A 16,194-nucleotide genomic window follows, 5' to 3' on the forward strand; every position below is an offset into this window, starting at 1 on the left:
AACCACAGGAAGTTCCACCTCAACATGAGGGGAAACTTCTCTGCTGTGAGGGTGCTGGAATGGGCTGCCCAGAGGAGTTGTGGAGTCTCCTGTCTGGATGCACTCCTGTGTGGCCTGGCCCAGGTGATCCTGCTTGGGCAGGGTGGTTGGAGTCAGTTATCTCTGGAGGTCCATTCCAACCTCTAACATTCTATGATTGTATTTTAATTTTTAAATGGATTTCTTCAGTAACTCTTTCAGTCTAGAAGCTGCTTTTGTGCCTTACTTAACAGACCACATGGTAGAATCATAGAATCAATAAGGTTGGAAAAGACCTTAGAGATCATCAAGCCCAACCTAACACCTCCTGACTAACTAAACCATGGCTCCAAGTGCCACATCCAAGCCTTTCTTGAACACCTCCAGGGATGGTGACTCCACCACCTCCCTGGGCAGCACACTCCAAAGGCCAATTCCTCTTTCTGGGAAGAAAGTGACATGAGGCAGGCTGGAACAAATATTTTACTTCTTTAAAGAAATAAACAACATTATCAATATAATGCTTCAAATAAACCCCAGAGGACTGCTCACGTCTTTCAGTTTTGAGCTGCTTCACTTCAGCACTTGTACAGATCATATCTACATGGATTTAAACAGATCACAGCCTGAGCTATTAACATGTCCAACTAACATCATATTAATTAACTGAATGTGTGATGGAAATGCTTAGGAGCAGTAGCAGCTGTTTCACCCTAATGAAGGAACACAGCCTGACTTCCTTCCTAACAGGGGCAAACACAAGCTGATTGTAGTCTCACAGATAGACTTCTTTTTTCTTTTAACTAAGATCTCTTTACAGAAAAAAATTTCTCTCACAGAATCACAGAACATTAGGGGTTGGAAGGGACCTCAAAAGATCATCCAGTCCAACCCCCATGCCAAGGCAGGATCACCTAGGGCAGGTCACACAGGAATGCATCCAGGCAGGCCTTGAAAGGCTCCAGAGCAGGAGACTCCACAACCTCTCTGGGCAGCCTGCTCCAGGGCTCTGGCACCCTAACAGTGCAGAAGTTCCTCCTCATGTTAGGGTGGAACCTCCTGTGCTGCAGCTTCCATCCATTGCCACTTGTCCTATCCCAGGGTGCAACTCAGCAGAGCCTGTCCCTTGCTTCCTGACCCCCAGCCCTCAGCTCTTGATAGACATTGATCAGATCCCTCTCAGTCTTCTCTTCTCCAGACTGAACAGCCCCAGGGCTCTCAGCCTCTCCTCCCCAGGCAGTGCTGCAGTCCCTTCAGCATCATTGTCACCCTCCCTTGGACTCTCACCAGTAGATCCCTGTCCCTCCTGAACTGGGGAGCCCAGAACTTGATGCAATGTTGCAGGTGAGATCTCACCAGGGCAGAAGAACCTCCCTGGATCTGCTGGACACCCTCCTCTTATACAATCAGTCAGGGTTGGAAGGGACCACAAGGATCATCTAGTTCTTAAAGCACCCCCAGATCCCATTAGCCTTCTTGGCTGCCAGGGCACGTTGCTGTCCCATGGATAACTTGTTATACACCAGGCCCTGTCAAAGGGTGAAGTATTGCTCCTCTACTTCAGAGGCAGCAAACCAAAACTCTGAGTTTCTGCTTCATGGATCAGCCAACTGCCTAATGCCTGCTTCTTGTGCTTTCCAGGGCAGTGTCTGCTTGGGCACATTCACAGAAGAAATACTCCACAGCTAACATCAACTCTTCAGTATCTCTATCATTTAAACTCCCCCCAAAATGTTATAATCCACATCTTTCCCCCAACTCCAACAAGATTTAGAACATGAACCTATTTTACAACTGAATATCTGTTTTCAAGGCATGCATCCCTGTTAGCCATTGGGATGTGCTGCCCAGGGAGGTGGTGGAGTCACCATCCCTGGAGGTGTTCAAGAGGGGATTGGACGTGGCACTTGGTGCCATGGTTTAGTAGTCATGAGGTGTGGGGTGTCAGGTTGGACTTGATGACCTTTGAGGTCTTTTCCAACCTTATTGATTCTATGACTCTCTTCTATGACACTGTGTATTAAAGAACTATTTCATCAGCTCTCACCCAGCACTTGGCAAGGTTTTAAAACCTCACCCACCTTGAGCTGCGGCGTGAAGCCTTTCATGGTAGCAGAAGTCAGGTCAGACTGATAGGAATTGCAGTGTCAATATTTAGAACATGAACCTATCTCACAACTGAGTATCTGTTTTCAAGGCATGCATCAACTTTTAGCCAGCACTTGGCAAGGTTTTACAAGCTCACCCACCTTGAGCTGCGGCGTTAAGCACTTCTTGGCAGCGGCAGTCAGGTCGGACTGATAGGAATTGCAGTGCCGCTTCTGCTGCACCTTCCTCTTAATTTCAGATTCAGATTCGGATTCTGACTCTTCTGTGTTATCCATTATGCTGTCTAGGAGGGACAAAAACATGCAAACATGTCAACAAGAAATGTCTACTCCTATGCTGTTAGAATGGTGATTGAGCTACTTCTCATACAGGAGCCTGAACCAAGCATAAGCAGCTTTTTGAACAGCCGACTAACGACGCTGCTTCAAGTGTTTCCTGATTTGTGGTAGGAGTAACAATAAAATGGCCAGTTGAAAAGTTGATCAGAGAGTCACAGAACATTAGAGGCTGGAAGGGAGCTGCAGAGAGCATCCAGTCCAAAGCCTCTGCCAAAGCAGCATCACCCAAGGTAGACCACACAGCAATGCATCCAAATGGGTCTTGAAAGTCTCCAGAGCAGGAGACTCCACAACCTCTCTGGGCAGCCTGCTCCAGGGCTCTGTGACCCCCACACCAAAGAAGTTTTTCCTCCTGGGCAGCTGAAACCTTCTCTGCTCAAGTTTGTCTCCAGTGCTCCTTGGCTAATAAGGTGCTCTGCAGCACCCACAAGAGCTTGGCCCCCTCCCCTTGACCCCCAGCCCTCAGCTCTTGAGAGACATTGAGCAGATCCCTCTCAGCCTTCTCCTCTCCAGGCTAAACAGCCCCAGGGCTCTCAGGCTCTCTTCCCAGGGGAGATGCTCAAGAACCCTGAGCATCCTCCTGCCTCTGCCTTGGCCTCTCTCCAGCAGCTCTCTGTCTCTCTTCAGCTGGGGAGCCCCAAACTGGACCCAGGATTGCAGCTGTGCTCTCAGCAGGGCAGAGCAGAGCAGAGGGGGAGCAGAACCTCCCCAGCCCTGCTGGCCACACTTCTCTTGCTGCCCCCCAGGCTCCCCTTGGCTCTCTTGGCCCCCAGGGCACACTGCTGTCCCATGCAGAACTTGCTGCCCCCCAGCACTCCAAGGTCTTTCTCCATAGAGCTGCTCTCCAGCAGGGCAGGCTCTACCCTGTCCTGGTGCCTGTTATTGTTCCTCCCCAGCTGCAGGACCCTGCACTTGTCCTTACTGAACTTCATGATAGGAAGTCCTTCAGCACTGTGTGAAAGGTTACAGTGGATGATCTTCAAGGTCCCTTCCATCCAGATGGATTCTGTGATATATCAATACTACTTTTTTTACCAATAGTGCTTCAGTGTCTCCTGGGGACAAGCTATTGCTCAGTACTTTTGGAGGAGATTTTGGACTTGAGAATCTGAACTAACTTCACTACAAGCAGAATGCAGCATTCACAGTTCAACAAGTCGAAGTCCAAGGTCCTGTATCTGGGTTGGGTCAACCCCAGGCACAAATGGGTGCAGAGTGGGCTGAGAGTATTCCTGAAGACAAAGACTTTGGGCTGTTGCTTGATGAGAAGCTCCCCATAAGCCAAGTATGCTCATGCAGCCCAGAAGGCAAACTGTATCCTGGGCTGCATCAAGAGGAGTGTTGCCAGCAGGGCAAGAGGAGTGATTCTGCCCCTTTACTCTGCTCTGGTGAGACCCCCAGCCTCCAGTTCTGGTGCCCCTATCATAAGGACAGAGAACTCCTGGAGTGAGTCCAGCAGAAGGCCACAAAGATGACCCAAGGGCTGGAGCAGCTCTGCTATGAGGATAAGCTGAGATAGTTGGGGCTGTTCATCCTGGGGAAGAGAAGGATCTGCAGGGGCCATACAGGAAGGCTGGGGAGGGGCTGTTCAGAAGGGCCTGTGGGGACAGGATGAGGGGCAATGGTTTGAAAGTGGAGCAGGGTAGATTTAGGATGGACATAAGGAAGAGGTTTTTTACAATGAGAATGGTAAAGTATTGGGACAGGCTGCCCAGGGATGTGGGTGATGCCCTGTCCCAGGGATGTGGTTGATGCCCTGTCCCAGGGATGTGGTTGATGCCCTGTCCCAGGGATGAGGTTGATGCCCTGTCCCTGGGATGCGGTTGATGCCCTGTCCCTGGGATGAGGTTGATGCCCTGTCCCTGGGATGTGGGTGATGCCCTGTCCCTGGGATGCGGGTGATGCCCTGTCCCAGGGATGAGGTTGATGCCCTGTCCCAGGGATGAGGTTGATGCCCTGTCCCAGGGATGAGGTTGATGCCCTGTCCCTGGGATGAGGTTGATGCCCTGTCCCTGGGATGTGGTTGATGCCCTGTCCCTGGGATGTGGTTGATGCCCTGTCCCCAGGGATGTGGGTGATGCCCTGTCCCTGGGATGCGGTTGATGCCCTGTCCCTGGGATGAGGTTGATGCCCTGTCCTAGGACACATTCAAGATCAGAGTCAGTGTGGCCCTGGGCAGCCTGATCTCGATGGAGGTGTCCCTGCTGACTGCAGGGTGGGGTGGACAAGATGACCTTTGAGAGCCCCTTTCAACCCAAAGCAATCTGTGACTCCCCAGAGATCTGTTCCATCTCCAACAGCTCCTGGATTCAGAATTGCCTCAGTTTCAGCTCTCTGGAAATTAACTGCATCCTATTTTAAGGTTGATTGTAACATGAGCAAGCTGTAATCTGTCCCAAAGGGCAGGAATCCTCCCTCCACACAAATATTTGTCTAAATCCAGAATAATGTGGTTTCAGAATATAAATAGATCACCTAAAGGTTAGACAAAGTTTAGGAACACACCCACCCAAGGCAAGTATTTACCCCCCCCCCCCCCAAAAATGACTCTCCTTCCAGGAAAGCAGAGCACTGAACAGAACTTACCCACTCCATGAGACCGTGGCAGCCTGATGTGGTCTGCTTCTACCTTCTGCAGCTGAGGGGGGTATTCTTTTCTGGAAAATGAAGCAGACAGACAGTTGCTCTTTGGACAGACAGCATTGTCACTTAGCCACAGACAGACATCAACTGAAATGCATCTGAAAGCTACAAATAACTACCTTCTGTTATGTGCTGTTTAAAAAGCAAACCAAGATCACCAAAATGCTAGGAACAGCTACAGCAAAGGGCTTGGAAGTGCTTCTGATCTAAATCCCCTTAGACAGTAGTCAAGAGGTCAGGAGCCTCTCCCTTTCAGAACCAAGGCTGAAGCTTGCATCTCCTCCTCATTTAGGAATCACAGCATGGTCTGGGTTGGAAGGGACCTCCAAAGCTCATCCAGTCCAACCCCCTCTGCACTCAGCAGGGACATCTCCAACTAGATCAGGCTGCCTAGAGCCCTGTCCAGCCTCACCTTGAATATCTCCAGAGATAGGGCCTCAACCACCTCCCTAGGTAACCTGTTCCTGTGTTCCACCACCCTCATAGTAAAGAGCCTGTTCCTAATAGCCAATCTAAATCTGCTCTGCTCTACTTTAAAGCCTTTGCCCTCATCCTGTCCCTGCAGGCCTTTGCAAGCAGTCTCTCTCCATCCTTCCTGTAGCCTCCTCCAGGTACTGGCAGGCTGCTATCAGGTCTCACCAGAGCCTCCTCTTCTCCAGACTGAATACCCCCAGCTCCCTCAGCCTATCCTCAGAGCACAGGTGCTCCAACCCCCTGCTCATTTTTGTGGCCCTCCCCTGGACCTGCTCCATCAGGGAGCAGGTTAAATGAAAACTCAGGCACAGCTCTTATTTTAATATTAAAGCAGATCCCACAACTTAAGAGAGCAGGAAGAGAAGATGTAGAACACAGGAAAGAGGTCTGACATCAAAAACTGTAGTGGTCCAAAAAAAGTAGAGAAGAGCCCCACAGGAGAAAACACAGATCCTGGCTGCTTGGGTTTTAAAATACAGTCATTGCAAAATATACTGTCATGATAACTAGGAGATGATGACTCTGTTGCTGGCATGATTTGTGATATATATATATAACCTATTTTTGTGCCAATTGATGCACTATAAAGCACTGTATATATATATCTCTCACCTATTTCTGTGCCAATTAATGCAATATAAAGCAATATATATATAGCTTATATATATATAAGCAATATATATATCTCACTCACCTATTTCTGTGCCCATTAATGCAATACAAAGCAATATATATACAGCTTATATATATATAAGCAATATATATATATCTACATCTCACCAATTTTTGTGCCCATTAATGCAATACAAAGCACCTTTTGGTGCTCAGACCTTTTGGAGGCTTCTGAAAGATATTTTCAGTGTCAAATTGTGCTGCTACCTAAAGCTGGCAGCACCTCAGTGACTGTTTGTGGCAGTGCTCTCTCCCAGCTCTGACCCTGCTCTGCAGCTGCACACCACTGCTCCTGCTGTGCTCCTGCTGTGCTCCTGCAGCACAGGAGGCCCTGCCAGCAGCTTCAGCAGAAACTGGGTTTGTTGGCTGGTTGGGGCGGTGCACTGGGCTGCAAATGGCCACACACATCCCACACTGCTGCCTCTGATTGCAAGGACATTAATCAGCAGCAAGGGGTGGAAGGAAGCAGTTGCAGGCAGTAGCAGATCAAACCAAGAGCTCCATTCTGAGCACCCACCTGACAAAACACTGGCTGTGGCTGAGGCAGGCTCCAGCACTCGGCACAGGTGTTGCTTTCTCTCAGCACAACCTTTCATCATGCAGCCAATAATAAAACCTTTGAGTTTTCTGCCCTGCTAAGTAGGATTTCTCAAGGGTTTCCCACATGTTATCATTAACTCACACCTCTGCAGCAAGACCAAGCTACAAGGCCCTTTGGGATACTTCTGCCCCAAATGCAAACACGTTCTGTTGCGTGGAGGGGCTGCAGGGTGGAGGAAAGCTCAAGCAGAAAGCAGGACTGAGAAACAAGTCACAGCCCTTGACATGGGTGCCCCACAAACACATCACAGAGAACAAAGGAGTTTATTTCCCTGGGGTCCTGCTTGATGGTAGGCTGAACATGAGCCTGCAGTGTGCCCAGGCAGCCAGGAGAGCCAATCTGCATCTAGAAGTAGTGTGGCTTTGTATCACAGTGTCACCAAGGTTGGAAGAGACCTCAAAGATCATCCAGTCCAACCTGTCACCACAGACCCCATGACTAGACCATGGCACCAAGTGCCACATCCAATCCCCTCTTGAACACCTCCAGGGATGGGGACTCCACCACCTCCCTGGGCAGCACATTCCAGTGGCTAACAACTCTCTCAGTGAAGAACTTTCTCCTCACCTCCAGCCTAAACTTCCCCTGGCACAGCTTGAGACTGTGTCCTCTTGTTCTGGTGCTGGTTGCTTAAGAGGAGAGACCAACCCCCACCTGGCTACAACCTCCCTTCAGCACCCCCAGGTCCCTCTCTGTTTGGCAGCTCTCAGCCACTCTGACCCCAGCCTGTAGCTCTGCATGGGGTTGTTGTGGCCAGAGTGCAGCCCCAGGCACTTGGACTTGTTGAATGCCATCCTGTTGGCCTCTGCCCATCTGTCCAGTCGGTCGAGGTCCCTCTGCAGAGCGCTTCTGTCCTCTCACTGACCAACATCTGCTCCCAACTTGATGTCATCTGCAAATTTACTGCTGATGGACTCAATGCCCTCATCCAGATCATCAATGAAGATGTTAAAGAGCACAGGGCCCAGCACTGCTCCCTGGGGCACAGCACTGGTGCCTGGCTGCCAGCTGGCTGTGGCACCATTCACCACCACTCTCTGGGCTCAGCCTCCAGCCAGTTCCTCACCCAGCTCAGAGAGCTGCTGTCCCAGCCAGGGGCTGACAGCTTGGCCAGCAGTTTGCTGTGGGGGATGCATTGTTTAACATATTTATCTTTTTTTCAGGTGATAAATTCCTTTCCTGTGTATTGCCAAGCAATTTTTTGGCCCTAACTCAGAACACCAGTAGCTTCTATTTACCCATCTGCATTCTGTGTTATCAGCACAGACTCATTCTGGTACTTATTACATGGCCAAAGAATTGCAACAAGGACAAGCACAGACATAGAATGGTCTGGGTTGGAAGGGACCTCCAAAGCTCATCCACTCCAACCCCTCTGCACTCAGCAGGGACATCCTCAACCAGATCAAGCTGCCTAGAGCCCTGTCCAGCCTCACCTTGAGTAACTCCAGGGATGGGACCACAACTACCTCCCTGGCAACATGTCCCAGAGTTCCATTACCTCACAAGTAAAGACCCTGTTCCTAACACCCAATCTATATCTGCCTTTCTCTCCTTTGAAGCCATTGCTCCTGGTCCTGTCCCTGCAGGCCTTTGCAAGCAGTCTCTCCGCAGCCTTCTTGTAGCACCCTTCAGGTACTGGCAGGCTGCTCCAGGTACCCCTGGAGCCTTCCCCTCTCCAGGCTGAACACCCCCAGCTCCCTCAGCCTGCCCTTGTAGCAGAGGTGCTCCAACTCCCTGATCATTTTCACGACCCTCCTCCAGACCTGCTCGATCAGGTGCATGTCCTTCCTGTGCTGAGGGCTCCAGAGCTGGACACAACACTCCAGGTGAGGTCTCAGCAGAGCCAAGGGGCAGAATCAGCTCTCAGGCTCTGCTGGCAACACACCTTTTCATGGAGTCCATATTACAAGACGGATCTGGAGGTGCTGGAAGGTGTCCAGAGAAGGGCCAGGTGAATGAGCAGAGGGCTGGAGCACCTCTCCTATGAGGACAGACTGAAGGAGCTGGGGCTGTTCAGGCTGGAGAAGAGAAGGCTCCCAGGTGACCTCATTGTGGCCTTCCAGTATCTGAAGGGGGCCTACAGGAAGGCTGGGGAGGGACTGCTCAGGATCTCAGGCAGTGACAGGACTAGGGGGGAATGGAATGAAGCTGGAGGTGGGGAGATTGAGGCTGGAGGGGAGGAGGAAGTTCTTCCCCATGAGAGTGGTGAAGCCCTGGAATGGGTTGTCCAGGGAGGTGGTTGAGGCTCCATCCCTGGAGGTGTTTAAGCCCAGGCTGGCTGAGGCTCTGGCCAGGCTGATGTAGTGTGGGGTGTCCCTGCCCATGGCAGGGGGGTTGGAACTAGATGATCCTTGTGGTCCCTTCCAGCCCTGACTGATACTATGACACTATGATGTGAGTGCTGTCTTTCTCCTCTCACAAGACTTCTCTCCATGTGCTCACAAAGAATTAGGAATAACCAAACCTGAACAGCTCAACTTAGGCTTCCCCAAGACAGTTTAGCTTGGTTACCAATTCAAGAGCAGCTCTGAAGTCACTTGGAGTTAGAAACAGAAGTGAAGCCAATTCTGAGCACTACTTAATTGTAGACTTCATCTGAGAAAAAATAATGAATGCTTTCTGGCAGACAGTGACAGCCCTCCCACAGCAGGGCCACAACTTGCAGAGCCTCCTACTGACTTCCTTTCCTAAAAAGCCCTCCCAAAAAAGGCAGAACTGACTCCCACCAGGTTATTGCAGGTGACAGGAGGAAGGCTGCCTGCTCAGCACAACGTCTGGTGCCATCTGAACAGCTACAGAGACATTGGTATCTTCCCCAGCAAAGCACTTAGAGCACTGAGCACTTCCAGTGCATGAGTGCAGAAAGAGAATGGAAACTCCAGTGCTGTGTTGGTTTTGTTTTCCTAACTGAACATGACCCCTGCCTTAAGAAGGGCTACTGGGGGGGAAAGGATCTTGTAAGAGATTTAAAGCCATAAGGCACTTCAAGTGCTTCCTGCTGTTAAACCTTAACTTCAAGTAACAGTCTCCCACCTCCTGAAGGGAGGTTGTAGCCAGCTGGGGGTTGCTCTCTGCTCCCAGGCACCCAGCACCAGAACAAGAGGACACAGTCTCAAGCTGCGCCAGGGGAGGTTCAGACTGGAGGTGAGGCAGAAATTCTTCCCAGAGAGAGAGATTGGCCATTGGGATGTGCTGCCCAGGGAGGTGGTGGAGTCACCATCCCTGGAGGTGTTTAAGAGCAGCCTGGATGGGGCCCTTGGTGCCATGGTTGAGTTGATTAGATGGTGCTGGGTGATAGGTTGGACTGGATGATCTCTGAGGTCTTTTCCAACCTGGTTAATTCTATCCTATTCTGTTCTAAGGAGTGAGAGATCAAGCACATAAACAGATCAAGATGACAGACCATCTGCATAACATAGTGTGTCTAACAGAATAAAACCTCAAGAAATACAATGTGTGATCCTGTGATACTGGTGATGGCTGTTTACCATCCTAATAAATATTAAAAGCATGAGTTTTTGCTCTGTTAGGCTTCCCCAAAATGTTTCTGTGCTTTAGATGTTGCTTGAAGAACAAGGCTCCACACCCACAGATTAAATAATTTCAGACATCTCATTTCTCTCCTTTCTTGGAAGTGGTCTTGATTTTAATACCTCTAGGAATGAGCAAGGTAGATCAGTATTTAGAATCAGAGAAGTGTCAGGGTTGGAAGGGACCTCAAGGAGCAGACAGTTCCAAGCCCACTGCCATGGGCAGGGACACCTCACACTACAGCAGGTTGCTCACAGCCACCTCCAGCCTGGCTGCAAACACCTCCAGGCAGGAGGCTTCCACCACCTCCCTGGGCAGCCTGTGCCAGGCTCTCACCATCCTCATGGGGAACAACTTCTTCCTCACATCCAATCTGAATCTCCCCACTTCTAGTTTTGCTCCACCCACCCCCCAGTCCTATCCCTCCCTGACACCCTCACAAGTCCCTCCCCAGCTTTCTTGGAGCCCCCTGCAGATCCTGCAAGGCCACAATGAGGTCACCTGGGAGCCTTCTCCTCTCCAGACTGAACAGCCCCAACTCCCTCAGCCTGTCCCCACAGCAGAGCAGCTCCAGCCCTCTGCTCCTCCTCATGGCCCTGCTCTGGACACCTTCCAGCACCTCCAGATCCTTCCTGGAGGCTCCAGAGCTGGCCCCAGAGCTCCAGCTGTGGCCTCAGCAGAGTGAAGCAGAGGGGCAGAATCCCCTCCCTGGCCCTGCTGGCCACACTTCTCTTGCTGCAGCCCAGGCTCTGCTTGGCTCTCTGGGCTGCAAGTGCTCACTGCTGGCTCCTCTTGAGCTTCTCCTCCATCACCATTTGACAAAAGCAACCTCAAGGATTAGCACAGTGTCAAACAGCAAAACATTCATTACAACACCAAGGACAACTAGGCTCTTCCTGCAACAGAGATGACAAAACCAGCAAGGTAGTCTGGACTGGGGAGAGTCCTGAGTTTCTGACAATCTTAAAGGCTCAGTGGCACAGCATTCTTGACTGAAGATGCTTTGCCCTGACAGGATGCTGCCACTGATTCAGCATTTCCAGCACACATTCAAGATCATTGCCATACTCCTTTGCTGATGGAACTGGATCCTTATAGCTACTCCTTAGCCTGTACAGAGACATCTGGGCACCCTCCAGCCAAGGAAAAATTGTCATATCAGAATTTCTTTACAGGGAAGGAAAGAGGAGGGCAGGTTATGGGAGGGGACAACAGCCAGAGAGGACAGACCTAGGGATGGCACAGGACAGGTACAGCAATTTGTGTATGCCAGAAAGGAATAAACCTAAAGAAACATCTAGCCTTGGGAACTGCCTCAGATCAGAACTTTCTGACCCAGGATCTGGGATGAACCGTATCAAAACTACCAGGCATGTGCAAGGCTGCACCAGCTCTGCATTTGGCTGAGGAGCTGTATCAAAAGCACAGCCTGGCTCTTTGAGAGGCTGCCTCAGTCACCATCTCTTCACTCTGCCTCTGTTTGCACTATTTGGAGGCAGCACCACGAGGCAGGCTGCTGTTTCCAACACCATTACACAAAACCAGAGGAAAGCATGGCAAGACAAGAAGCACTAAGCTGCTGAGGGGAGGTTTATCCTCAGTGTATCTGACAGGAACAGCTGAGAAAAGGCAAAGGCTGAAGGAAACAAGCAGCAGCACAGGGAGCTGGGCTTTTAATATGCAGGTCAGCAGCCCCATTTGGCCCAAAAAGTCAGGAGCTGCAGCTCCACTTACCAGGATGTTAATGATTAAAACTAAATTAAGCAGCTCCTACTTAAATCATCTTTCCCTGCTAGGACAGCAACAACAAGCAGGGAAGGAGAAAAGAACATAGCCAGTAATACCAGATTAAGAATCAGCAGGTGTCCCCACAGAGAACTAACATCACCAGCATGCAACTCAGCCCTGGTCTTGTATCAGCTCCAGTGCTGGATGAAAAACACTCACAGCTGAATGGTTAACTAATAACATAAATGCAGCACACAGGAAAACAGGGGAGAAATGCATGAACTCAAAGGCCAAGCAGTGAGAGGATGATCAAATCCCTTCTTAAGAGGGCAAAAACTTAACAGGTGAGTAGCTGATTGATACTTTCAGGAGTAATACAGGGAGTAAAACCAGCAAGGATTGAGTTTTACTCTCCTGACTTGGAAATAGAACTAGAACATCCAGTGCTGGGTGAAAAACACTCACAGCTGGATGGTTGGCTAATAACATAAATGCAGCACACAGGAAAAAAAAGGGAGAAATGCATGAACTCAAAGGCCAAGCAGTGAGAGGATGACCAAATCCCTTCTTAGAGAGCACAAACTAACTGGTGAACAGCTGTTTGATACTTTCAGGAGTAATACAGGGAGTAAAACCAGCAAGGATTGAGTTTTACTCTCCTGACTTTGAAATAGAACTAGACATCCAGTGCTGGATGAAAAACACTCACAGCTGGATGGTTGGCTAATAACATAAATGCAGCACAAATAACAGGGGAGAAATGCATGAACTCAAAGGCCAAGCAGTGAGAGGATGATCAAATCCCTTCTTAGAGGGCAAAAACATAACTGGTGAGTAGCTGATTGATACTTCAAGGAGTTAACATAGGGAGTAAAACTAGCAAGGATTGATTTTTACCCTCCTGACTTTGAAATACACGTGGGAAACCCTGAGCTCACAAAGGCCAGCTCTACACTAGATTTTGTTCTTCCCATGATTGTGGGTTAAGCATCACAGACACTGTTCAACAACTAAAATCCCCATATAGACAACCTAACATGGCAGCAAGTGCACAGTGCCAAAAACCATCTACACAGGCAAAACCTCAAGGAACCTTTTTACTACCAACAAAACATTGCCATCAAGTGAAAAATGAAGCGCTGTGTGCTCAGGCAAACCAACTGCATGGAATTCCAGATTGCTAATCAAATATTAACAGCAGTAAAGCAGATGCAAAATGAGTGAGAAATGAGCCTGAAATGAGCCATGAAAAGCCAGTGCTTCCTGGTTTTGCTGCACATTTGCTGTTAATTGCTTTAGCAGCCACACTTGGTGAACACAATGTACACAGCAATGCAGTGCCAACCTCCAGTGCCACTCCAGCCAAGCTGGGATGGCAGAGTGCAAGCTGCTGACCACCCTCTCAAGGCATGCTGCAGAACACACTTAGTGCACACAGCTTTACCAGGAGGATTAGCAGAGAAGTCTGAGAATTTAACTTCCTCTGCAATTTACCTGAGGGCACACTGGATATCTAAACAGATGAATTACCACTGGGAAGGTTGTGTCCAGTGCTGGAGCCCCTATTACAAGAGGGATGTGGACATGCTGGAAGGTGTCCAGAGAAGGGCCACAAGGATGAGCAGAGGGCTGGAGCTGCTCTGCTGTGAGGACAGACTGAAGGAGTTGGGGCTGTTCAGGCTGGAGAAGAGAAGGCTCCCAGGTGACCTCATTGTGGCCTTCCAGTATCTGAAGGGGGCTCCAAGAAAGCTGGGGAAGGACTTTTGAGGGTGTCAGGCAGTGATAGGACTAGGGGGAATGGAATGAAGCTGGAGGTGGGGAGATTGAGGCTGGAGGGGAGGAGGAAGTTCTTCCCCATGAGAGTGGTGAAGCCCTGGAATGGGTTGTCCAGGGAGGTGGTTGGGGCCCTGTCCCTGGAGATGTTTAAGGCCAGGCTGGCTGAGGCTCTGGCCAGGCTGATCTAGTGTGGGGTGTCCCTGCCCATGGCAGGGGGGTTGGAGCTAGATGATCCTTGTGGTCCCTTCCAACCCTGACTGATACTGTGATACTATGATACATTGACAGGGCATTGTTTAGAGACAGACATGAAGCTCCTTCTCCTTTCACCAAAGGGAGTAAGGGAAGCACAACACCAGGCCAAAAGCAACACCCTCCCCCCCTCCCCCCCCCCAACACACACATGAGCAGACCCAGCTGACAGGATTGAATCATTCTTTTGACACAAGTGATAAAAGAAATCATTCAGGTCACTTTCTTAACGCTCATTGCCATGCTCATTCCATCAGCTTACCTTTCCTTTCGGTCCAGATTGCTTAAAACATGAAAGAAGAAAAGATACCATAAGATGCAAAGCCCCAACAGGTGTTGCACATCACTCAATCCCCAAGTTACTCTACAAACTGTAACTGTCCCAGTGCCTCTGGCACTCACAGGACCAGTATTCAAGAGAGCATCATCATTTTTCCCCAGCATTTCTGTAACAGTCATGACACAGGCACAAACAAATGTTGCTTTACAAACAGTAATGGACAGTGGTTTAGACACTCAGCTGCCTTGCCCCTTCTGCAGTGAGCCACCTGATTCATTCCCAGCTTGGTCACCTCACTCAGTTCACTGCAATGGAGTAGTGCCTGATGTGGCAGAATCCTAACACATCAATTAAGGTCAAGCTTCATGTCCAATCCCTCTCTGCCATGCAAAAGATGATGAAATACCTTTACAGGACCACCTGTTTCCAACTAGTCATCAAATATGATGGAAGGGTTCAAACTCAGGTAAAAGGAAACTCAGGAAGCAAGACTTAAAAATACTGAGGAGATCACATGTAATCAGCTACTGGATGGAGAAGGACAAACACAAGCAACCAACCTCCCTCCTCTTGAGCTTTTGGATACAAAGAATCTCCAAAACCATTTAAGAATTAGAATCATGGAATCATTAGGGTTGGAAAGGACCTCAAGGCTCAGCCAGTTCCAACCCCCCTGCCATGGGCAGGGACACCTCACACTACAGCAGGTTGCTCACAGCCACCTCCAGCCTGGCTGCAAACACCTCCAGGCAGGAGGCTTCCACCACCTCCCTGGGCAGCCTGTGCCAGGCTCTCACCACCCTCATGGGCAACAACTCCTTCCTGATGTCCAATCCAAATCTTCCCTCCTTTAGCTTGGATCCATTCCTCAAAGTCCTATCACTAACCAACACCCTAAAGAGTCCCTCCCCAGCTTTCCTATAGGACCCCTTCAGACACTGGAAGGCCACAATAAGGTCTCCTTGGAGCCTTGTCTTCTCCAGACTGAACAGCCCAACTCTCAGTCTGTCCTCACAGGAGAGGTGCTCCAGCCCTCTGATCACCCTGATGGCCCTTCTCTGGCAAGGTCAAAAGTAGGAAGGCAATCCTGATAACCCTGGAGGATGCAGAACCAAAATGTATTCAATTTCTACAGTGTTTTGGGAAGAGTGTAAAAGGAAATCAAAACTCAATGTGACCACTGCAATTCAGACTGGACTGGGGGGTAACTGAAACCAGGTTTGTGCAGGTCCCAGCCTGACAGCCTGTCAGGTTCAAAGCATGTCCTCGTGGGGCCATAATCAGTATCTTTGTATCCTTTGCCCAGGCAACGTGTGACTTAGAGTAAGGAGCAGAGTCACAGGCTGTGCAGGGGAGGTTTAGGCTGGAGATTAGGAAGAAGTTCTACACAGAGAGAGTGATTGCCCATTGGAATGGGCTGCCTGGGGAGGTGGTGGAGTCACCATCCCTGGAGGTGTTCAGGAGGAGACTTGCTGGGGTGCTTGGTGCCATGGGTTAGTTGATTAGGTGGTGTTGGATTGGTTGATGGGTTGGACACGATGACCTTGAAGGTCTCTTCCAACCTGGTTCGTTCTATGCAATTCTATGTAATGTTAGGATGTGCACATTTTCATCTGAAAGGCATGGAAAAGCTTTCTGGGATTCCTGCTGCTGTGCACTTGTTCCATTAGATGCCTGGCTCAGGGCAGCATGGAACCATTCAGGTTGGAAAAGGCCTTTAAGGTGACCAAGTCCAAATGTAAACCTAACACTGCCAAGTCCGCCCAACC

General features: G+C 49.8%; 1 protein-coding gene across 5 annotated transcripts in view; it reads right to left on the minus strand.

Annotated features, from left to right (window-relative positions):
* Positions 1-16,194, minus strand: part of SENP6 (SUMO specific peptidase 6) — a 109,628-nt gene that overhangs the window by 40,000 nt on the left and 53,434 nt on the right. For 3 of the 5 annotated variants that reach the window (XM_068165164.1, XM_068165165.1, XM_068165167.1), the window contains 2 exons: positions 5,052-5,122; positions 2,268-2,410 (listed from right to left, as the gene is read on the minus strand). In XM_068165164.1, coding sequence (XP_068021265.1) covers positions 2,268-2,410; positions 5,052-5,122 — 214 coding nt within the window. Of the gene's footprint in view, positions 1-2,267; positions 2,411-5,051; positions 5,123-14,407; positions 14,429-16,194 lie in introns of all 5 variants that reach the window. The other 2 variants (XM_068165163.1, XM_068165166.1) reach the window with 1 other exon arrangement.

Source organism: Melanerpes formicivorus, unplaced genomic scaffold (assembly GCF_026170545.1).
Source record: "Melanerpes formicivorus ecotype bairdi unplaced genomic scaffold, bMelFor1.0.p_v2 SCAF_85, whole genome shotgun sequence".
In the NCBI taxonomy this organism is placed as follows: domain Eukaryota; kingdom Metazoa; phylum Chordata; class Aves; order Piciformes; family Picidae; genus Melanerpes; species Melanerpes formicivorus.